This window comes from Talpa occidentalis, unplaced genomic scaffold (genome assembly GCF_014898055.3).
Source record: "Talpa occidentalis isolate TD23 unplaced genomic scaffold, MPIMG_talOcc4v2.1 talOcc4.16, whole genome shotgun sequence".
NCBI classification, from domain to species: domain Eukaryota; kingdom Metazoa; phylum Chordata; class Mammalia; order Eulipotyphla; family Talpidae; genus Talpa; species Talpa occidentalis.
Window position 1 is genome coordinate 11,397,807 of NW_023601653.1, and position 24,369 is coordinate 11,422,175.

General features: G+C 46.5%; 1 protein-coding gene across 4 annotated transcripts in view; it reads right to left on the reverse strand.

The window, feature by feature from the left end:
* The window catches only part of TXNRD1 (thioredoxin reductase 1), a 97,010-nt gene that overhangs the window by 41,968 nt on the left and 30,673 nt on the right, over window positions 1-24,369 (reverse strand). The window contains exons 1-2 of one of the 4 annotated variants that reach the window (XM_037513730.2): window positions 10,224-10,256; window positions 8,404-8,513 (exon numbers count right to left, since the gene is read on the reverse strand). The exons of 1 other annotated variant lie outside the window; for it this stretch is intronic. Coding sequence is in view for 1 of the 3 variants with exons in the window: in XM_037513729.2 (XP_037369626.1) it covers window positions 8,404-8,513 (110 nt within the window). In the remaining 2 variants the exon portion in view is untranslated. Of the gene's footprint in view, window positions 1-8,403; window positions 8,514-9,125; window positions 9,183-10,223; window positions 10,257-24,369 lie in introns of those variants that run through there. 2 more of the 4 variants (XM_037513731.2, XM_037513729.2) reach the window with 2 other exon arrangements.

A 24,369-nucleotide genomic window follows, 5' to 3' on the forward strand; every position in this document is an offset into this window, starting at 1 on the left:
CTGCCAAAGGCTCGGTGTGGCCCTCCATTTCCTTTCTCCCTTTCCTTGTTTTCTTCCATATTACTCTCCAGTTCCTTTGCTAGGCATTCAGATGTGCTTATCCTGAGCTTTCCCACTCTCCCTGCTGCTCGACTCAAACAGGATGGTATGAAGTGTCATGCATTACATTAAGATCTTTCCACCGCCAAATAAACAACTCCCGTAGGGCCAACTCTTCTGGGGTGCTGGCTTTTTACCGCAGGATTAATCTATAACAAATAGATGTTTGAGACCTCTGAGCCAAAGGCAGGAACCAGTCAAGTCTGAGTCTGCACTGGCTGAAATACCTAAGCTACTACCAGCTACTTCCCTAAACTTTTCTGTTCCTTCTTTCATTGTCTTTTTTCTCCCCTCATCCTGTAACAGGGTGGTCCCCAGTAAAGGGGGAGGTTCCAGGTTCCCTGCCCCATCCAAAAAGAGGGTGGAGCTGAGCAGAGAAAAAGCTGGAGAGGAGACTGAGAAGGAAGGAAGCAGGATGGAGAGCAAGATGGAGACCTGGAGGAGACACATGGAGCAAGGAGACACGTGAAGAAACTGCGCTTGCCTTTTGATCGTGGACTGGGTGACACAGATGTGGGTGAGACCCGTGGGGAGGTGACAATGGCAGCTTTTATCTTAATGTTGATTTTGCTCTTTTCCTTCCAGGCTTGTCTGGTTGTTTCTGGCCCTTTTCTGTGGGTCCCCACTGGAAGATGCTTTAGACTTGTGGCAGGCTTTGGGGCCTTGCTCTGGGCCAATCCCATTCGCATGGAGTTTTACCCATGAGGGGACGGGTAACTTTGGGTGCTTGATTTAGAAACTAGATTCTTTGCCTTTTCTGTATTGTTTCCTAATTGTATTAAAGTTCCTTCCCATTAAAGTCTCATATGTTTTGTGTTGATGCGGCGGATGGCAGAACCCATTTAGAGCAGGCAGGTTTTGGGGGGGTCTGGGGTGCACCTCTCCCTGCCCTGTAACAATCCCACCAAGGTATCTAATATTGAAAAGTGAAAAAAAAAAATGAAGAGATATGGTAAAAGTCCTAGTTTTATTTAAAAGGATATTAGATATATTTTCTCTTTCACCTTAGTTTCCTTTAAGATTGTGTGTGTGTATGTGTGTGTGTGTGTCTGTGTGTATGTTATTTTTGCTGTTTGGCTTTTAGTATTAAAGGGAAAATTTGCTATGTTCAAGCCAAATATCAGTGTGTCTTTTAAAAAAGTTTCTAAAAACACTATGGACAGGGGGAGGAGGCAAAAACTTGAGAGCCAAACTTGACCTGTTAGCTACTAGTGTTAACACAGGCAGGCTGTGTAGCCCCACAGCCCTTGGTTCCCTCACCTGAAATACTATTACTTACATAATAAAGTTATTCTAAGTACTGAATGAGAATTATGTGATAGATCTGGCAATATTTTCAACTAAGGAGGTACATAATAAATCTTAAATTATCCCACAGACAGCAAATATTTAATAAACATTTGACACTAAGTAGGAAAAAAAGGTACATAAACCAGTAGCTACATTCCTAGATGTTATTTTACAAACAGAAAAATGTTTTAAAGGTTAAATTTATAAAGAGAAATACAGGAATATACCCCACAATGCCAGAAATTTGCCAGATGATGAAATTTAAAAACCTAAGTCTTCAACTGAAGGAAGTGAAGGATAAGTCTCTTTACTATATATTCTAAGCAGGCATGAAGAGTGAAACTATATGCAAAATTATGCATTTTTTCCTCCCAAAAGTCTCCTTGGATTTCAGATTCTTTAAAAAAAAAAAAAAGTATGCAAAGTAGGCTTTGAATAACTCCTATTCAAATGAGATGACATTATTCTTACCGAGTAAACAATAAAAAGGAAGTCAAGTCCCCAAAAAATAATTCCAACCCATGCATTGAAATACTTTCACTTATATTCCACCCTTGTGCAGTGTGGTCAAAAGCCATACTCTTAACTGACACTTCAGCTAACCCTGTCCTGGCTGGCTTGCCTGCCAAGTTCAAGAAGGAACATAAACAAGGGTGTGAGAGAAGGAACCTTTCCAAGTTGTAAGAGCAATTGTCAACTCTCTTTGGACACCTCCAAGGACAAGGCCACAAAGACCAGGCTCACCTCTCTGGTGGCCTAGGGGGAGGGAAGAGCCAGAAATGTGGCTTGTAAAGGAGGCAGCCTTGAAGCAACTCAGAGCTGGAGACAGTTCAAATCAAAATCTAGTGTTCAACAGCTTTCCACTTATCTTCTTCAGAGCTGTCTCACAGTGAAATGATGTCTCTGCCAGAGTGGTTGTGAAAACTTGTAGAAAAAAGATACACAATTATTTGCTGATAAGTGTATTTTATAATATACTTTGCGCTACATACAGACTTGTGTGAGGAAATAAACAAAGAATGCAGAGCTCAATGCAGAGGAAACAAGTGCTCGGTAAGGAGTAGCTAAGTAGACGTAAGGTAACTTTCTTCTCAACTGCCCTGGCCACACCTGCATGAGCTGCTACAGGTGGACATGTTCTCACATGGCCTTTAAAATCCTGAACCACATTCCAACATGCTGCCAGAGCTGAGATATTAAGAAGTCCCCCAACTGGACAAGACTCAAGGAAAACTTTGCAGTGCTTGTGCACTCGATTTTACTGTTTCGACGACCAATAAACCAGAGGTTTAAATCCAATGACTTTAGGCCCAGACATTGCTGTCATAAATTTCCTTAGTGCTTTTTTTTTTTTTTTTTTTTTAATTAATTACCTCCAGGTTAGGCATTTCTGAGAGAGCTTATCAGGATGGCTGCTATGGGGAAAGGGGAATTTTAAAAACCCAGAAGAAAAAGGGAGTCACAGACCTTGAGAGCAGCTGGGTTCACCCTGGTGCTGCAGGGACACAACCTCGGTGAGCAGCTCACCCTGGAGAGGCCACCAGCAGGTGATGGGCGCCCACAGTCAGCAACAATAATGGACTTCCGCCAGGTCCTCCCCACTTTCTCAACTAATGGTTTAACTTACGGGTTGTTCTCTAACCTCTAAAGCCTACATAGACCCCCTGAAGCCCAGCACCTTGGGGAGTCTCCCTCATGCCCAGGAGTCTCCCTCACGCCCAGGAGTCTCCCTCACGCCCTGGAGGTCTTTCGCTATTAATCATACACCTCCGACTCCTTGCCTGCCCTCTCCAGAGTCTGTGGAGTTCTCTTTTCAGTCCTGACCAGAGGGTCTCAAGAACCCTTTTCCGGCCTGGGAGCGAGACCCCCTCAGTCCATCCCTCAGTGTCCATCCCTCCAACTCCTGCAGGGTGGCACAGAGGACAGCCACTTAGCTTATGCGCCCGTGTTGTGAGGAAGGTTGGGATCTGGCTGAGAGGCTGCGGGTCCACTCCCTGTCCAGTGACGGACTCTCCTTCAACTTAGGGCTTGGTCTCCGATAAAGATAAAACCAGACCCCCTGTAGAGAAATCCCTCACTGAAGTGACTCTCCTCTGCCCATCATCCATTCAACAAATATTTAATGAGTGAATGTTAGCTGTTGAAAAAAACAGATGGAAGACACAAAAATAAATCATTTTCATGGCAAAGGAACGCACAACTTAGTAGGCACAGAGGAATGCAGTTCCACTCAGCAAGCATCTAGTGAATGAAAGCCTACGAACTGCCGAGCTATGCCAGGAACACCAAGGTTTGCATGGGCTCAGCCCTGAATCATGAGCACACGGTTGCATCAGGGAGATAACACAAAGCCAAGTGCCAGAAGTGTGAGCACACCAGAGGGAGCTTGACAGACAGGCCAGGTTCCACTCCTGGCTCTGCCACTGATCTAGCTGAGTAATCTGGGCATGCTCCTGAAATTTTCACAGCTTCTTTTGGCCTCCCTGATGACGCAGGGATTAAAGTCTCAGCACCGTCATGCGATCGCCAGCCACTGGGGCATAAGTTCAATGCCCAACCAGGAGCTAACCCTGTGTGGCACAGCAGACCTCTCATGTCTTGCCCACTGCTCCCCTCAGCAGTGTATTTCAGTAGATCCACCTATTCTGCCCCCCCTCTGTCTCTGGTGACTCCTCTCACCCCGTCCCCACCCCGCCCCTCTGGCCTACACCCCATTTCTTGTATGCATAAATAAATAAATCTTAAAAAAAAATTTTTTTTCATAGCTCCCATTGTAAAACTGGGTAGCATCTCCTCCATAGGATTACTGGGAAGACAATCAACATAGTTTTACAGGACCCAGAATCTGGCCCACATCAGACATTCACTCACTAAACGCTTCCTGCTGTCAATAGGCAGGTAGACTTAGATATCTGCCCAACTCTAATGATGATCTGGGCCACAGGTACAAAGAATGAGACTAACTCTACTTTTGATATGGAAACCAAAAATTGCCACTGGCAGGATTCTTCCCTTTCTGGAGGTAAGGATTTGTGAGAGTGCTGTGGAAACACAGAGGGAAAGAATGGGCAAATGTTTAGCGCATTGTGTACTCTAAAACAGGTAGGCAGTTGAAAAGGTGGGTCTGAGCAGGAATAAGCCAGAAACTAAAATAAAGAACAAGGCAAAGAAGGGAAATTTTAGGAACTATGGATGCAACAGTATCCCTAAGGCTCCAGCAGACGAGGGATCAGAGCAGGAAATAACCAGAAAAGCAAGCTGGGACCAGACCCTGGAGGACACAGAATACCCAGCTAAGGAAAATGCCTTTACGTGGATACAGATCCGGGGGACATGCCATCTGGTAGGTGACCCTCGCAGCTGAGGGGATGCAGCAGTGGGAGGCCAGGTAGAGACTGCTGAAATGGCTTAGGCCAGAGGTAACATGTTCCTGAAAGAGGGCAAAAAGTACAGAAGTGTTCGGCACAAACGTGGGAAACAGTGAGCCCTGGCAAGTGGGTGGGCAGGGCAGCTGAGAGAAACGTGAAGCCTGGACCACAGGCTGAGAGTGACACTACTGTAGAAGAAGAGACATTGAAAAAATGAGGTTTGTGTTGTCACCTGGCAAAAGCAGGAAAAGGCAGCATAGGGTCTCACTATGGACTCACAACTAGTAAAAATTCTACTAGATGATCAGCACTAGATAAATTCATTTGCTGACCCCAACCATACATGCCTCTTTCAAATCTTGCTAGTACTTATCTTACCCTCTAAGGTAAGCACAGAGCAGGTTCAGTGTCTCATCTTCCAAGCAGCCCTCCAGTTCTCCTCAGGTGTCCACCTCAACCAGGCCAAAAGCAGATCTTACTTACTAATCCCCCCAAGAGAACTCAGGTAATACCCAGAAGGGATTATCTCAAAGGAGAGACTCAAAGGAAATTCAGTTTCCTGTCAGCCTTGGTAGAACAGTAAGATGTTATTATCGCTCATTTCCTGATGTCTATTTAGTGTCTGGTTTCTGGTAACTTTAGAAGGCGGGCTGGAAGGGAGACCTGCCTTTGTCTTAGTGACTATTCCAAGCCTAAGCAGCCTGCCCACCATGTGATCAATGTTGGGCTCTACACGCATGAGCACTGGGTGTCAACCACACACTGCTTCCTGTTTGTCATCTCTCCTACTACTTTCTCCTTGAAGAAATTATTTTAAGCTCCCTATTGCCAGTTTTAGTCTTAACTCTCAATACTACCATCTCAAACTTATACTAGAGACTTAACTTTGTCTAGTACTTAGAATTCCAATAAGCACTTTTTCATTCATTTGGCTTTTCCTCTCAAAAACTCTCCTCAGAGTTTCCAAACACTGGTATCCTGGAGTCAATGATTTACCCACATGGAAAGTTGCCGTCAAGGATACTTGCAATTACACCTTTAAGAATTAAAATGTTATGAAAGCCAGATGACTGTGCAATAATAGGTACTCTATTCACAGTTCTTCAAATTCAGTAGCCCCCTGGTTCCAACTTCACACTTAGACACAGGGAGCCTATTTTTCTACTCAGGCATGAAGGGTTACTCGTCTGTTGAGTTACCATTTGCTATTTTCTAACTACACTCTTTGGGGTATTAAAGAGTAGTTCTTTGTTTTCCCCAACTCTACTTAGCAAATGATCTTGAGCAAACTAGCTTATACACTGAAGGATCTTAAACCTGATAAGAATTACCTGAGGGGGCTTTATATATTTTTCACTTTGTTTTTTTAAGGGAGATTTAAAATTAAAAAAGGCAGATACTAGCCCCTTCCAGAGGGCCTACTTAACAAGAACTCAGCAAAAGCCGCCGGGGCATGCATGCTTAACAAGCATTCCAGGGGATTCTGTGTAGGTGGCCTGCAGACAGCACGGTTTTTGAAACACATTTCTTTAAGCCTTCACCTAGCAGGCAGTCACCTAAACTCATCAGTTCCTTCCAGTAGGATTCTCACTCCCTTGTCTTCTAAAGGGCACTGAAAGCAAAGGTAGGATTTACTATTGTTGCTGTTTATTGAGGGGAAAGGCAGACAAAGAAGAAACAAAATTGAGAAGGGTAAAGCAGGCATGTTAGAGTTCCCTTTCCATTATTTACATTGCAATTAAAGTACAAAATCGTAACTTTTTTCTTTAAAGATGTGTACAACAGATATGGAATTCAATTTTCCACTAAATAAGTCACTTTCTCCACTAGAGCCCTAAAGCTTTTCAGACTCCACCATTTAGCCCAAAGTAGACAACTAGGTGCAAATTCACAAATTCAAACCAGTCATCTTTACCTTGTCTCTGTTTTCCCATTTCTTAGTACTCCTTAAAAACCAAAAATAAATCAAATGACACAAACGCATACTAGTTAAGATTACTTAAATGAAATTTTAAGTAAAATGTTAAGATTAAAAAGTCTTCTGGGGATTGAAAACTTGCTAAATGATTTTATGTATGACCAGGTGGCATGTACCCATTGATGGCACTGCACCTGTCTGAAATTAACTGCGATGACCTGAAAATGAAAACACAATATCATACCAATAAAGTGGGTCTAAAACTTATAAAAAGAGATTCTTTTTACTACTATTGATGTTAAAACCAGGACCATCACTAGGATTTACATAAAGATCAAACGTCTAATTGTAACTTTTATTTATTTATTTATTTTTAAAGACTCATCCATTCATGCATAGGAGAGCAGGGACACAGGCCAGAGATTCGGGGGGTGAGAGGATCCACCAGAGACAGAGTGGGGAACAGAACAGGCAGACTGACGAAACACACTGTTGAGGGGAGCAGTGGGTGAGACAGGAGAGGTCTGCCTCACCATGTGGGTTGCTCCCTGGCGCAGACCAGGGGACCAAACTCATACTGCAGAGGCTTTGCTTCATAGTGAGTTGCTTAACCCCTTGGGCCACCAGGGAGGCCCTATGTAACTTTTTAAATGTAAATGTATGACAGATAGAGAAAGCAGATCAGACAAGAAGGAATAGTAATAGAATTGTCTCTTTTTACTTGCAAACTAAAGTTCTGAGTAAGATTCCATTCTAAATCAAGTGAAAAGCTTGTTTCATCTCCCGGAATTATTTTCTGTCAATTAGCCATCTGTCCTTGAAGTCTAGCTCCATCTCATCTACCCTCTTCTTCAAAGAGTTTAGATCCTTTTAGAAGGTAGTAAATGAACATGCAAATTGTCAATATCCTTCCTAAAAGGGCACATGCCTAAATATATTTTCACTTTGAACTGAGGCCTCAGGGTTTACCTCTATGAAGGCAATATTAAGTATGACTTCCATTTCTTAAAAATTACAGATACAAACCGACAAAGGACAAAAAAATAGATAAATAAATAATCCAAAGCAGATGTATCAGGGTGATGGGATTCTGAGAGGCTTCCAGCAGGATAACCACCGCACCTCCCTGCGCGCATCCCCTTCACTTGCACCTGCCTCCCGGCGTCCTGCCCACACCCAGGCCCATGGCCCAAGGGCATCCCCAACGAGCTAAGGGGGGACGGCCACCATTCGCCCCACCAGCAAAGACCTTCCTCTCTCTCTTCCCTCCACCCAACTGTTAACTCAGGGCGGGAAATAAAACACCTGATGGGGAGTAAACTCGCTGCAGGCCTCCAGGTTGCTCTCCCAGAGCCTAGGCTCCCTGACTTTCCCTGCTGGAGCACTAAAGAGGAAAACCCCCTTTTCTCAGAGCTTCCCTAGACGACGCATTTGCAGCAGTGGACACGGCTAAGAAAATAATAATAATAAAACCGTGAAGTTAGACTGGGAGGAAGAGAGGCAAAGGGAAACAGGCGGAAAAGGACACGACTGAAAACCATCATCCCTTCCACGCGGCCCAGTCCTGAAGTCGCCCAGGATCTCACCAGCTTCCCCGCACACGCGCGCGCCGGCGGGGTCCCCCCGGGCTGGCGGGCTCCGGGGCGCGCTCCCCGCCAACTGCTGGCCGCGCGGGCGGCGACCCCCGGGGCCGGCGGGGGAGCACCGCGCGCGCCTCCTCCCACCTACCTTCAGGGTCGGACCATGGCCGCCTAGCTTTCTCCGATGCACAAACACCACCGGCAGCTCGGTCTCCGCGGTCAGCTCCGCGAGGGCTCCCTCGAGGCGGCGCCCGTCCTCTGCGGCACAAAAGCACCCGGCGCGGGAGTCAGCGGCGGCGGGAAGGGCGCGCCGGGGCGGGGCCTCGCGTGCCCCCGGCGCTCCCGGCGGCGCCCCGCCTCCCGCCCGCGCCCCCCGGCCGCGCGCGCCCGCCCTGCCGCCCGCCCCGCGCCGCCCCGGCCACCCCGCGGCGCCCCGGCCTCCCCGGCCATCCCCGGCCACCGCGCGCCACCCCGGCCTCCCCGCGCCGCCCGAGCCGCCCCGGCCACCGCGCGCCACCCCGGCCACCCCGCGCTAGCCCGGCCACCCCCGGCCACCCCGCGCCAGCCCGGCCACCCCGCGCCGCCCCAGCCACCCCGGCCACCCCGCGCCGCCCCGGCCACCGCGCGCCACCCCCGGCCACCCCGGCCACCCCGGCCACCCCCGGCCACCCCGCGCCGCCCCGCGCCGCCCCGGCCACCCCGGCCACCCCGCGCCGCCCCGGCCACCCCCGGCCACCCCGGCCACCCCCGGCCACCCCCCGCCGCCCCGGCCACCCCCGGCCACCGCGCACCACCCCGGCCACCCCGCGCCGCGCGGCCGGCGACCGGGGTCCGCGCACGGCAGCGGCGAGCCCGGCGACCAGGACCAACCTCCTCGCCCAGCAAGTCCGGGATTCAGAAACGCTGCCAGGAGGAGGCTCGGGGCACGATTAGCTCCACTTTATAGGGCACCTCCCGGCTGGCCCTTCCTTTGAACCCTGCGACCGCAGAGCGCGAGAGCCCAGCTTCCACTTGCTTTGAAATGTGCAGCCATGGGCCAAGCCCAAGGCCACCCTGCCCACTTGGGGCGCTTTCACTTACGTGCCCTGAAGCGCTACGGTAGCACCCCACGTGACACCCCGCGAGCTCAGGGCCCCGTTTCACACACGGGTGAGCTCGGTCGGCCCTGCGTCGGCCAGGGAGTTGGAGGGGCTCCAGGGGCGCCGACGTCAGACCCGGCCTTGGGGCAAAACCACACCCGCACCCCAGAGCTGCTCGGCACCCCCCGCGAGAGCGCACCCGATGCAGGCGCCGTGCGCTGCAGAGTCACACGGGCTCTCCACGAGCGCCCTGGCGAAGGGGCTCCAGCAGGTCCATTTCGCGGGTCGGGAAACTGAGGCACAGCAAAAGGGGCGGAGGGACCGGCGCCCCCTTTCGACCCCTACCCTCTCTGCTGCCGACCCCAGTGAGGCAAGCCCGGGGCTCCACGCTCGCCCGCGGGGTTGAAGCGCCCGGGGGCAGGTGGCACGTTTCTGCGCCTCGGCTTCCCCCCAGCTGGTCAGCGCCGGGCATACCTGTGACCTGCCCGCCCCCCCAGGATTTGGGAGGGTTGGCATCTCCCTGACATGCTTACTACACCCACAGCAAGCTCCCGAGCATGTGTCCATCTATGCATCACATCGTTGCCCACATTTCAAGAGATGATCCAAAACCCACTTTCTCAGGCATCCTGCAAACTCTGCAAAGAGCAGCCAGCGGAAGGAAGCACCAGCTGACTGGAGGCTGGTCTCACCCTCCATCCGCTACGCTGTCACTCCCACAGGCGAGGCGAGGAACCCGGCCAAGAAACTCCTAGGCTCGCGCGCCCCAGAAAAGCGCCAGCTCCCCGAGCGCCCCGCGCAGCCCGGGCGAGCGCCTCTCCCCCCGCGCGTCCCCAGCGCCCCGCGCGGGAGGCGCGGGCCGGGCCGCGCGCAGGCACCCCCCGCTTACCCCGCGGCGAGCTCCCCGGCCCTCTCGGCCCTCCGGACGGCTCCCCCTTCCGCTCCGAGGCCCCGCGCGACTGCAGCCGAGAGACGGGCAAGGGTCGCGGGTGCTCAGTGGCTGCGAGAAGCCCCGCCCGCCGCGGAGCCGGGCAGACCGCCGGAGTCAGAATGACAAAGCAAAAATCCACTCCTCGTGCGGCCCTGGCCACCTACGCCGAAGGGCTGAGCACAGTGGGAGCTCCTAATTGGTGACTGCACCGCCTCTCCTGCTCACAGCGCCCCCAACTCAAAAAAGTAGCAAAAACAAGTGCGGGGGGGGTGGGGGGGGCCTCCCCGGTGGCGCAAGGGGTCAAGAGGCAACCTGGCCAGAGAGCTACCCACATGGCGCAGCAGACCTCTCCTGACTCGCCCGCTGCTCCCCTCAGCAGTGGATTTCAATCTGCCTGTTTTGTACCCCACTCTGTCTCTGGTGGATCCTCTCACCCCCGGCACCTCTGGCCTGTACCCCAGCTCTTGTATAAATAAATAAATATTTTTTTTAGAAAAGTGCAGGAATGTTTGGAACCACCACCTAGAAAAAAGTGCGTTTGAACTGGAGGGCACTGGACTGTGCCCCAGGGCAGTGACTCCAGCTCCCTGCTGGCCTTTGTCATCAGGAGAGGATTTTCAAAAATACTGACGTTTGGCTCCCACCCAGACAGTCTGAAGTAATCGGTATGGGTGTGGCCTGGGGTTTCCAGTGAACTACAGAATTTGCGGCCCCTGGCCCTAAAGTAATGGATTAGTCAGTCTGGCAATTCCTGCAGGAAGTTTCAGGTTTTCCAAAGAAGCACCTAATCCACCCTGACTAACCCTGTAAAGAAGTGACAACTTCTCACCAGCACCTAATTTTCCCCACGGTACTTCCTCTTTGTCTCCCTCTGCTTTGGGTTGGTCATGTTTGTTTTAAGGAAAACTGAGAGTATATTTAACTCCGGCCAGGCCCAGCCACCTGCAGCTACCGGGGTGAGCCAGGCTCTCCCAGGCTCCCCTCTCTACTGACACTTACTCAGCACCTGGCACTCGTAGGTGGCCAAAGGTATTTGCTGAGTAAACACACATCTTGTCCCCTTCTTTGTCTGGATATTGCAGGACTGAAGCACTCTAGGAGGAAAGGGCTGCTAGTGTTTGGGGTTGGTGAGAAGTCCTACCTTCTCTCCTCGCACTGCAGGAAACCACAGTCCCTCCTTTCGAACCCCAGGGCAAGTTAGGGATAATTAGGCCGCCTCAAGGACAGTGCAGGGACTTCAGGAGAGTTAAGGAAGGATCCAGAGATAAGGGCAACTACTTCCAAAAGGAACTAATCAAATACCCCAGGACTAAGGTCAACAGGGCATTCCAAATTGAGGACAATAAAGAAATAAGATAAGGTGTAGGGCACAGAGACTTAGTTCTGGGCACAGGGAATTTAGGCAGTGAGCGAGACCACCCAGAACTAACCAATCACAAAGAGACTGGTGGAGCTTTAGAATAACAAGGGAAAGAAGGTCTATATTCTCTGAGGCATGAATCAACTTTGGCTTCCTTGCTGCTCCCTGGCCTGGTTTCCTGGCCTGGGAGTCCCATTTTATTTCTGTTCCTTTTCTCCTCAATAAACTTTTTCTTCTCTAAACAAACCCTCTTCTTCTCTCTTGCTTGTCTGTGAGTTCCTGCTGCAGCTTCCAGAGACACCAACCCCTGGTGGTCTAGTGGCTGGGACTCAGCGCTGCCCCTGCAGCCTGGAATCCGTTCCTGGCCGGGAGTCTAGGCCTGAAAACCTACACAATTCCAGTATCACTTTGAGCCCCTTCCCAGGCCCCAGTGAGAGGCTCCAGGTAGTCTGAATGCACGTAGACACTCGCACACACACTGCACTCGATAAACTGACAGTCTCTGTGGTGGTTATTTACATGAAGGTGTATCTTGTCTGATTTGGGGGGGTCTTTAGAACAGAGGGTGGATCTAGCACACAGGTGGTCAAAAAACAATGTGGTTTAAGGAGCAAAGAGTAAAAAATGTGGGGGAAAGAAAACGGGGGCTAAGGGAGAAAACTTCCCATTTACTCCAGGCTGCTGGGCCCAACTGTATTAACCATCTGATACGCCTGATGTCACTTAATCGATATAATAACGACTATGAACCAAGGTTATAAACACCTCATTCATAAAAATACAGACAAACGAGTTTCTTTCCAAAGTATGTTTTAAGATAAAAAGGGACTGTGAAATAATGTGAAATAATGTACTAAAGACAAATGATAAGGACTGATTTCTTAGGAGCTTTGTATGACAGGTCAGAGTTAGTTAACATAGTTAATATTTTCTAAAGAGTCTCAGAAAAGGACTTGCTTGCTGTTCTTAAGTGAGCAAAATATAGCACAAATCTCTCCAGTAGCTCCATGCAATTATTTTTTTGAGTTAAAAAAAAATTGGGGGCCTCCCTGGTGGCACAAGGGGTTAAGACAACCTAGGAAGCTGTCTGCAGCCACTGCAGCACTGAATCCTCTCACCCCCCATACCTCTGGCCTGTACCCCAGTATACATAAATAAATAAATCTTTTTAAAAAAATCATTTCCTTTCAAACCTTTCTTGCTTCTTTTAAGGGCCTAGATATCTCACCCTCCTCACAAAACAGAGAACTCCTTACTTCTATTTAGCTGGTCATCAATGGAAGAAGAGCCTCATTTTCATCATTTCTCATCACTCAGTATTTGTTCTAGTCATACATCTCACATTTCTTGATGGGGCTTATGTTATTCTGCCTGCCTAAAATTATTCTCCCTAAGAGCCTACTCCTTCAAAGCTAATCTGAAATGTCACCTCCTCTAGGAGGGCTTCCCTGATCCCCACCCAGTGTTTATCACCCATTCCTTCCCTATTCTGTGTTCCCAGATACCTAAAAATAATTAAAAATTATCTAAATCCAAGAGCATTGGGGAAGTAAACCCTTGTTTGATTTATCTTGTCTCCCCAGAACCTATTACAGACAGTAACTCAGAAAATGCTGGGAAAACTTCTCTATGTTCCTGAGCTGTCATCTAAGTACACTGCAGTTTACCATTGAACAAGACAGTGTGGGTCCACAGATAAGCTGATTTTTTTCTTCCAACCCTTGGAGATTTTTTTTTTTTTTTTTTTTGGCCTTTTCATATTCACAGGTTCATCCAGCCATACGTGATCGATCACTGGTTGAGTCCAAGGGCACACAACTCTCACTTATGGAGAGCTGACTATAAAAGACTTGAGCATAGACAGATTTTAGTATGAGGAATGGGGGTATTTCCCAACCAAGTCCCAGTGGATGTGAAGGGATGGCTGCAGTGATGTTTCCAGAGTCAAAAGTTATACTTGGATTTTCGACTAGTAGGGGTCAGCACCCCTGATCCCTATCAGCTGTATAAACAGATCTATACAGGTGTTTGATCAAGGGCCTATTGCACGAAACTCGTGTTCTCTGCCTTTCTCACGCACACCACACACACCCACCCCACGCAGCTAGAACCACCTTTCTGACACCCAAATCTCTTCTGCTCAAACCTTCACTAACTCTCAAGGTCCTCAAAACAAATTCCAAACTTTTTAATTATACTAACTTAGCAAGGTCCACCCTTATTAAGCATAATTGTCCACATACCCTATACCTGCTTGGCAGCAAAAAATTGCTGGAGAAAACACAGAAATTAAGTGATTTCACTTTTAAACCAGGACCACAAACCTCAGTGTGTCTCCAAAGTTTCCCGGCAATTCTTCATGTCTCTGGTATATTTGTTTACCCGGTTTCCAAAGTGACTATTTCAAACCCATTCCTCTTTCCTCAAACCTCTAATACGCCCACACCTTCCACTGGCTCATGACCTGCCTCCTACTTGAAGAGAACAGAATCAGCCACACAGAACTCCCTCCCATCTTCCTCTCTACCTGCAAGCCACCACATTCCCTGCCCTCACGGCTGTTTTAATGAAGGCAGCTTCTCCCTTTTTTTGTCTTCTCAGTAGTCAATGACTTTACTCTGAAATTACCCTTCCTCCCTGGCATCATCACTTGCTCATTTTCTGCCTGTTTTTTAAAAAGCCTCTCATGACCTCATGTGCCCAACCCCCCCTCCCATTTATCACACCATTTCAAAGTTTCCCCTCACAGGGAAAAAAAAAAAAAAAAAAAACTATTTTGAAAGAATTATTTGTTCCCTGAAGAAGAAGGAAGTAGGGTAGAAAGGTCTGGAATGCGCTGAGAATATGACCCGTAAGCAGAGAGGAGGGTGAAATGGGGGAGTGAGCGATCAGAGCGTGGGGTGAGGGAATATCTTTCTAAGCAGAGGAACAGGGAAGTATAATAAAGCCCCAAGCTAGAAGCTGCTTGACTTATCCAAAGATTTATACAGGAAGGAGTGAGCAAGGAAAGAAAGCGGTTGGTGGTGAAATGAGGGGAGTAGCCAGGGTCAAACCCCAAAGCCATAGTGAGGACTCTGGATTTCATTCTACATGTGTTAAGAAGCCAAAGTGTCAAGAGAGAAAGACATGATCTGGTTTATATCTTAAGGTTTGGGTTCCTGAGGGCAAGAGATATTATCTGAAGATGAAATCTGGCCATTTTTGACAACATGGGTGGACCTTGAGGAAATTACGTTAAATGAACTAAGTCAAAAGGAGAAAGCCAAATGCCAGTGACAAATGTTACTCATTTGTGGAATATAAAGAAAAACAAAGGCAATCAAGCAAACACAACAAAAGCAAAAAACAGACCCTTAGATTCTGACAACAAAATGGTGGTTACCAGAGCAGAGCAGCAGGACTGGGGCAGCAACAGCTTAGTGACACATGGTCATTGGAGAGCTGGTATTGGGTACAGTGTGAAATACACACTTCTGAAAGCGCATACGGTGTCGTAAATTGATATTATCTCAATAAAAGAGGTAAAGCTAATAAGTTTGACAGATGGATGAAGTGAGGGATATAAAAGAGAGAGGAATCAGTGATGACTCCTGCATTTGGCCCTCTCAGCTAGGCAAATGGTGGTTCTCTTTAATGAAAAGGGGGAACACTCGGGGAGGAGGAAGAAAGATGGTAAGGGGGGAGATGAAAAGCAATAGTTTGAGACAAATCCACAGTATGATTTTTTTAAGATTTATTTATTTATGCATACAAGAGCTGGGGTACAGGCCAGAGATGCAGGAGGTGAGAGGATTCACCAGAGACAGTGGGAAACAGAACAGGCAGATTGACCAAAGTACACTCTGAAGGGAGCGGCGGGCGAGTCAGGAGAGGTCTGCTGCGCCATGTGGGTTGCTCCCTGGCTGGCCAGGGATTGAACTCGTGCTGCAGAGGCTGCAGATTGCTTCATAGTGCGGCACTTAACCCCTTGCGCCACCAGGGAGGCCCCACAGTATGATTTGAGAGAACTATTAATTATCCAAATGGAGACATGGGGTTGGTAGCTGTATATGTAAATCTGGCCTTAGGGAAGTAGTCAGGGCTACAAATAAAATTTGGAAGTCAAATATAAAAGATATTTAATGTCATGCACATTAGTCACAGTGCCCCAGAGAAACAGAATCAATAAATGCATATATGTAGAGGTAGGTAGAGATTTATTTTAAGGGACTGGCTCCCACCATAGCAGGGACTTGCAGACTGGAAACTTACAGGCTCAGCCAGTGGGCTGGAAATTCCAGTGGTCTTGCTATTGCAGTGCCACGTCTGTGGGCAGTCTGGAGGCACAATTTCTTCCACTTCAGGAGACCTCAATCTTTTCTCTTGAGGCCTTCAACTCATTGGATGAAACCCATTCACATTGTGAAGGGCAATCTGCATTAGACACAAAGTCTATTGATTTCATTGTTGATCATTTCCAGAAAATACCTTCAAGGCAGTATCTAGACTAGTATTTGACCGAACAACTAGGGGCCAATGTGACATATAAAATTAACTATCATACCATGGCACTAGAGGAAATTAAGGGAGTTATATATTTAGAGAAATGAATAGTGGTCAAGGATTGAGACCTGACAGTGCAGTGGGGAAGGGTCCAATAAAGGAGCATGAGAGGGAGAAAGGAGAAGGCAGGAGGAAAACCAAGAGGCTATGCTCATCTCAGCAGCCAATGAAGAAGTGCTCCAGAAAGAGAAAGATCAACCGTATGAAATGCTACTGAGAAATCCTGTAAGACCAGGATGGAGCTGTGGAAGTCACACTGAATTTTATGAAAATGATGGGGGAGGGAGGAGAAGGAAGCCTAATTAGAGGAGGTTCAATAAGAAACAGAAAGTAGGGCCTCCCTGGTGGTGCAAGGGGTTAAGCACCACACTATGAAGCAATCAGCAGCCTCTGCAGCATGAGTTAGATCACTGGCCAGGAAGCAACCCACATGCGAGGCAGACTTCTCCTGTCTCACCCGTTGCTCCCCTCAGCAGTCTGCCTGTTCTGTTCCCCGTTCTGTCTCTGGTGAATCCTCTCACACACACCCCGCCCCCCACACCTCTGGCCTGTTCCCTAGTTCTTGTATGCATAAATAAATAAATCTAAAAAAAGAAAAAGAAACAGAAAGTAAAGAAGTGGAAATGGTAAGTACGGCCAACTCTTTCAAGGAGTTTTGTTATAAAAACCAAATATTGGGAGGGCCTCCCTGGTGGTGCAGGGGTTAAATTCTCAGCACTATCAAGCTATTGCCAGCCACTGTGGCCTGAGTTTGATCCCCAGCCAGGGAGGCACAGCAGACCTCTCCTGTCTCGCCCGCTGCTCCCCTCAGCAGTGGATTTCAGTCACTCCGCCTGTTCTGCTCCCCACTCTGTCTCTGGTGAATCCTCTCACACACAACCCCCCACACACACCTCTGGCCTACACCCCAATTCTTATATGCATAAATAAATAAAAATAAATCTTTAAATTGGGAAATTATCTGAAGAGGAATGCAGGCTCAAAGAAGGTTTTTGTTTTAGTTAAGGAAAAAATTCCTGTCCTATATCTTTTAGTTTGAAGGAATAATCCAGTAGAGGGAAACGTGGCAACTTCCAAAAAGGAAAGGAATCAGAAGTGCTCATTACAGGAGCAGAGGGCTTTGAATACACATCGCCCAACCCAGCAGTAGGCTCTGAAATCAGGTCCAGTTCCTGTCACTGACTAAACAGTCAAGCTGCTCAGCCTGGCAGCTTCCTTAGGTTCTTTCTGAGGAAAGAATCTGTGGTCCCTTCGACCTCTTTATCTCACCCAAGCTTCCCTTGGATCTCCCCGCCCTGGTCATTAGCCTTTTTTCAGTCTCTTTAATTATCCAACCTCAGGGCTTTGCTAACTCCCAAACATTCATCAAATCTCAGTTCAAACAGGTTGTCCTTGAGGAAGCCACGCACCACGTTACTGTGTAGTCTTTCTGCTTAGGACTTATCACAATAGTGATAAGTTTATTTGATATCAATGTCAGCCTCCTTATCTACAACAGCACAGTTCAATAGAAATTTCGGCCATGACATAAATGTTCTGTGTTGGCATCATCCACCCCCACTAGCCACGAGCCAGATGTGATGACTGGGCACTAAGACAGCGCTCCTCCAAGTACAGATCGGAAGTTTTCATTTTATCTGAGTTTAATTAATTAAACAGTAAACAGCCACATGTGGGCAGGGATAATTGATGCTCACCCCAGTGTTCCCACATGTAGTAATTGCTCAATAAATATTTGTGAAAAGACTCGATCTAGAAAATGAAGATATTACTGGCTAATTTGTGGATTTAATTTTTTTCCACAGGAAAGGAAAGCGTCTCTACACGGTATCTGTTGGGCGTTTCTCAGTCCTCTTCTAGAAGCTGAATTTGACCTTTAAGAATTCGGTCTATCTCGAGGGTAGCAATAATAAATGAGGACATACGTGGTGCCCTGAATAAAATAACATCTGTAGTACCCCTAGGTACACAACAGACACTCAAAATGCAGTGATGGATCAACATCACAGAGGGGAAGCAAAGAATGATGTGGGAAAATTGGGGCGGGCTTGACAGCAATGATATCTGAACCACATCCTGAGAAATAATAAAGATGGAAGTAATGGGAATGGGAGTGGTGCCTAAGAATTTTTTTCAACACTATGTGCCAGGCATAAATCTAGGTCTTAACGTGATGAAGCTAATGCTTACAACCACCCAAAGGGCAAGATAATATTGTATTCCCCATTTTACAATGGAAAATGAACTGAGGTGTAGAGAGGATAATTATCTTGCCACGGACACCTAGCTAATAATTGGCAGAGCTGAAACCGACACAATGCCCTGGGTTCCTACCATTATGTGTTCTACCTCCTGAGGGGATTTTTGAAGGCCAAGGAGCAATATGTACAAAGACACAAGGTTAGAAATGGCCTGTTCCTGCCTGTGCTGCAGAAGCAAAAGGGGAGGTGAAATTATATGTTGGATTCAATTTGAGATTCACAAGGCAGCTAAGTGTCTGGATTTCCCCCCTAAGGATTACACCCACATGACAAATTTAGAAACTAGATTCTAGGGAGTTAAGAATCTTGCCGAAGGTCACACAGTGTGTTGAAGTTGGCACATACATCTGGATGTACCTATATCTCCATCTCCATTGTATGTCTTACAATTTAATAATGTGTAGTGAGATACAGGCTAAAAAGAGGGAAAAGCAACAAGCTGTAGGGACAGAAAAAAAAAATGCAGTACCTTTCTACAAGGACCAGGGACAATTTCATCCTGAAAACTTGGACACCCTTCTTAGGGGACCAAGATCTCTGTGAAGTCTTCTCTGATCTGAGAACTGTTTTTTTCACTTTGTTTCTTACACAAAGCTACATTAAAGCATCTACTTATAGGTTTGCCACCCTTAGAACTGTCACTTACTGAGCACCTCTGTGCCAGGAGCTTTATATGTTCTCATTCATCATCTCAGTAACCTTTTGGGATGTACAGAGTCATCTGTAACCCCCACGCTAAGTGCATAGCCCAAGGTTTGACAGCTGGTCCAAGATTCACACCCTCACCCTCTTTTCTCCACCCAGTGGTTCTACTTGAGGGGCTGGTCTTTGCATCCCCAGAACTGGCTAAGTGCCTTCCCACGGTAGGCACTCACATGAGGTCTGAATTCAACCAGCACTTCTTCAGGCTTTCAAATGTCAGCAAAGTGGAGAAGAGAGCTCTGGGCAAATCAGCTCTGGGTAGTGGTGGTGGTGGTAGCATTTGTCAATTTCTGTGGTATAAATGCTCCCACTTTGGCTGAGTTCAGGTTATCAACCTGCTTGCAAAATTCCTGAATGTTTAACAAAGACTCTCCTGAGCTGTCAGTAGAATGTTCCAGCACCCCACCCTCCAACCCTATCTCCCGCTCCCCCAAAGTTCAAGGTCATCAGTTATGAACTACTTCCTTTTATGCCCCCTCTCCACAGCAGCTCTCCAGACTGTACCACAACCTCAGAAGACATGGAGAAGACATTCTACCTGCTAACGCTCACTTTTACCAGGCTCCCAAAATCTATTTCAGTTCCAGCTGGCCTTAGGAAACCCCACATCCCTTAACTATCATATTGCAACCAAGGACTGTTAAGTCCTTCTGCCTTCCCATGTGCCAACGTCTCCTCTTTTGTCAATATTTGAGCTGATACCGCAGCCTCATCTATTGATAGCTTTCTACTAATAAACAGCCTGGCCTAACAGTAACGAGAGCCTCCTCTGAAGTCACATCACCTGCTTTAATGCTGACAAGCTGCACTGCCTCAGTGTACTCATCTGTCAAAAGGTGATAAATTTAGTGCCTACACTTCATGGGATGGTTGTGGAAACTAGAGGAATAAGTAATACGAAGGGCTCCAGATGTGGCAGGTATTCCGTGTCTGAGTTAGTATCATTATCCTGCCCTTAAGTCTGATAAATCTGGAAAAACCTCAGTGTGATTAAGAGTTTGGATTTTTCCACCTGTTCTGCTCCCAACTCTGTGTCTGGTGACTCTTCTTACAACCCCCATCCCGGCTCTACACCCCAGTTCTTCTACACACAAAAATAAATAAAAAGAGTTTGGATTTTCCCCTTCTACAACTTAGTCATTCACAGTAACTGTCAACAATGGGTTATACGAGATGCTATTCAAAACTTAATTCAAAAGGGTAACTGATTCATCTTTCTTTTAATTAGCCGTCCAAGCACGCCATTTTCTACAGTGCACCCATTCTCATGACTCACAGCTTGCTCTTTCCCTGGAAGAAGAAACACATCGTTTTCTTAAACTATTTGCTAAAAGTAGAAAGGACATGAGGATATTCTTTAAAAAATTAGTACATGCATTTTGCATTCCATGGACATACACACAACATGGATATCCACTAGAACATGCAGAACTGGTCCCCTGCTTGACTCCATTTGTTTTAGGTCTCTCAATGGCCCCCTTTCAATCCTAGAGAAAATAAAACATTTTTAATGCAAAAAAACACTTGCCAGCAGAGCCTCAGGAGGTACAGGCTCTATTTCAGCCAACTCTCAGATGTTTCATCTTACAAAACTGGAGATCAGCCACCCTCATGACCAGCCAAGGGGTTAAGTGAGTATTAATTAACAGTGTAAAGTGTTTTTAGATCCTATAGATGAAAGAAGTGTCATCCAAGTTATTATTATTAGTAACCTCAAATATTTAAGCCCTATTGGGTTATCAATATTGAGAGGAACATCCCCCTCTAATTTCTTCGAGAGGCAAAATCTAGAATCCCAAGATTGTTGATGGCTACACGTCCTGGACGGAGGGTGACAGTCGCCCCGTGGAGCCTGAGGCCGAAATTGTCTTGGATCTTCCTGGTCGGTGATCAATACTTCAGATTCTGATTTGAACTGAGAGTAATTTGTGTCTCATTTATCTTTCTCAAATATTTTAAATGAATATTTATAATATTTATAAATTCTATGTTATAATTTTATAGTATTAAGTAGACTTATACAATTTTTATAGCATTATCTAGATTCTAAAAGCGCCAACTCATAAAAGACAAAAGTACATTTAGTCACAGTAGTTACAATTTTATATTTATATCATAATTTTATGTCTCCGGTATTAATCTCAGTCTCAGAATTCTTCAGTGTTATAAGAGGGGGAAAGCACAGTCATTTTAAGTGGGGTATAAAACTTCAAGTCCTGATATGGATTAAAAGCACTGTCTCCATTTTTGCCTTTGGGGTATATGGTCATCACAGGAAGAAACCCGGTGTGTTAACCTGCTTTTTCTGGTTTAGTTGAAAAGGAAACAGGCTAACTAGACATTAGACTTTTGGATTGCACCTGATCAGGGTCAGAGGCCATAATTTATTCTTAATTGGCATTAATTACCAGGGTACTCTCTCCATGTGTTTCCCAGAAATCCAGCAGGTTAGGATTAATTGTCGGCCAGAAACATGGAGTTTCCATCTTGCATGGCCATTCAGCACATGCATTCCAACAGGGGGAAGATACCATTTCTTCCACCTCCTATGCAAGTCCACCCTTGACTAATTTATTGTAACTTCTGGAAGAATCTTCCTGAGAGTGTGGATGTAGAAAGAGCTTGTCCTCACCCTGAGTCTATTAACATGGACAGTTTCCCTTCTGGAAACTGACTTCAGGTCATAATCATTAAAAGCTTGAACTTGAAATTCATCTACTTCTTGGAGTTATCAGAGAAGATTAGATTACTACTTTGCTATAAAAGAGTATGACTCAGGAAAAGCTAGATGGAAGAGATGCTTACACAAGGCCTTCGGGCTGCCATGGTCTCTCCCAGTACCCCCACTTGTTTACCAATCTAGAAGCACCCTGTCTAATTTATAACTTTGCCTGTGTTAAGACCAGTTTTTCCTCTAAAGACAGATAAGAGCCACCAAAATGTTTCTGAACTCCTACATCTACAGATATAAAATGTTTCTTTAATCTTTCAATAACCTCACATCTTTTTAGAGGAAACGTTGACATGGAAGAGGGTGGACTACTTCCTATTCGCCTCCACAGGACTCAACGTCAACCATGAAGTGAGTTGACGATGCCTCTAGTTCAGTGTTCACTCACTGGCCTTTCTAAAATGGAAAATTGTTTCTCTCTGCCATCATATAATGATCATATGGTGCCTCTACACATCATTTAAATAGGAGACACAGGGCCTCCTTGGTGATGTAAGGGATTAAGTCTCAGCACTACGAAGCTATCAGCAGCCACTGCCGCATGAGTTTGATCCCTAGCCAGGGAGCTAACTTACATGGGCAGCAGACCTCTCCTGTCTCGCCCGCTGCTTTTCAATCTACCTGTTCTGCTCCCCACTCTGTCTCTGGTGAATCCTCTCATCCTCCCTCCCCTGCACCTCTGGCCTACACCCTAGCTCTTATATACAGAAAGAAATAAAATAAATCTTTAAAATAAAATTTAAAAGAATAGAGACACATATATGGTTTATATAGAAATTACAGTACTAATCTCTTTTTTTTTAAGATTTATTTATGTATTTATACAAGTACTGGGTACAGTCAGAAGTGTAGGAGGGTGAGAGAATTCACCAGAGCCAGAGCAGGGAACAGAACAGGCAGACTGACGAAATACACTGCTGAGGGGAGCAGCGGGCATGGCAGGGGAGGTCTGCATGCCATGTGGGACCCTTGCTGGTGGCTAGGGTTTGAACCGGCACTGCAGAGGCTGCGGGCAGCTTTGCAGCCCAGCGCTCAACTGCTGTGCCATCAGGGGAGGCCCTACAGTACTAATAGCTATAGGTGAACCAACCTCAGCTTTTCCACAGGCAAAACCAAGATGTTATAGGTATCATTACAGGATTTTGGATTTTTAGCCATGCACATGACCTCTCCAAAATCAAGATTTCATTTCCCAGTTGCTTTTTAGCAAATAGATGGCTAAGTGACTAAATTCTGGCCAAAAGGATATAAACAAACTGTAATGTTCAACTTTTGGGAGATGTCCTTATATGGAAAGGATAGACACTCATTCAAACATTCTTCCAACTGTTGGCTGGAGTTTGGATGTCATTCTTGGAACAAAAGATGGAAAATAAATGGACTGTAGAACACGGAAATAAGGGGACGCCACACTGGATTCAACACTGCAGAGCATCATATGAGCCTGGTAAGATGCCCTCTACATAGACTTCTTTTAGGTAACAGAGATATAAGCTTATATCCAATTTAAGCCACTGTTGTTTTGAGTTTGCTATCACATGTGGCCAAACCTAATACTACTAAAGACAATTATATGACATTATAGGAAATTTACCTATACATTATAGGAAATGAAAAATAACTAAAGCAAAGAAAGAAAGAGTCACTCTGAATCTCACTCCACAGACTTTCTTTCCATGCTCTTCAATCAAAATTCCCCTGCAGATTAAACCTTCCTGCTCCTCCAGACCTATACATGCACTAGCCCATCTGTCCACACTAGACAGTTTCACAGTATGTCCTGAACCAAATTCATCGTCTTCTCTAACCTAAGTCTGTCTCCTCCCTCTATGAATGAGGATTCATAACTCAACACTACTTCACCTGGCAGGAATATGAACCGGGTCTGAGTGCTACAAAACATAATTTCTACTTTCTAGTTAAGAGAAATCCTTTTATAAAATGTATGAGTTGTTTTCCTAAGTGGACCATCAACTTCCCTTGCATTCAGTCCAAACCAAAAGTTACTTGAATAGAGAGCTATGTCTGTCTGGATTTTTACGGGAATGCTATAAAACTACCTGCCTCCACTCCTCTTGATCCACTAATAAAGAGCAAAGAACACACTTAGGGACCAATCAGTGCAGTGGTAACTTCCATGAATAGCTGGGTGTTGAAAGCAGCCTGGGGTGTGTGTGGGGCGTAGGGTGTGTTGGATGTAGAAGTTAGTGGGAAGCACGATGACCATAAAGACCATAAACTCAGATTAGATCAGAAAACAATTCAGCAGTAAGACCCTGGACTTTGGAGCCAGAGATCCCTGGTTTCAAGTTCAGGCTCTGTCGCTCTCTGGCTGTACCAGCCTTGAGCAAGTCATCTAAGCCCTTTGTGTCTTCATTTCCTTATCTGTGATATGGAGATAGTAGTAATACAAGCTCACAGAGCAATTGGATTAAATTAGTTAACCAGAAGGGCTTAGAGCACATAGAAATTGTCCTAACAGTTTCCTGTTACCATTATTACATGGAC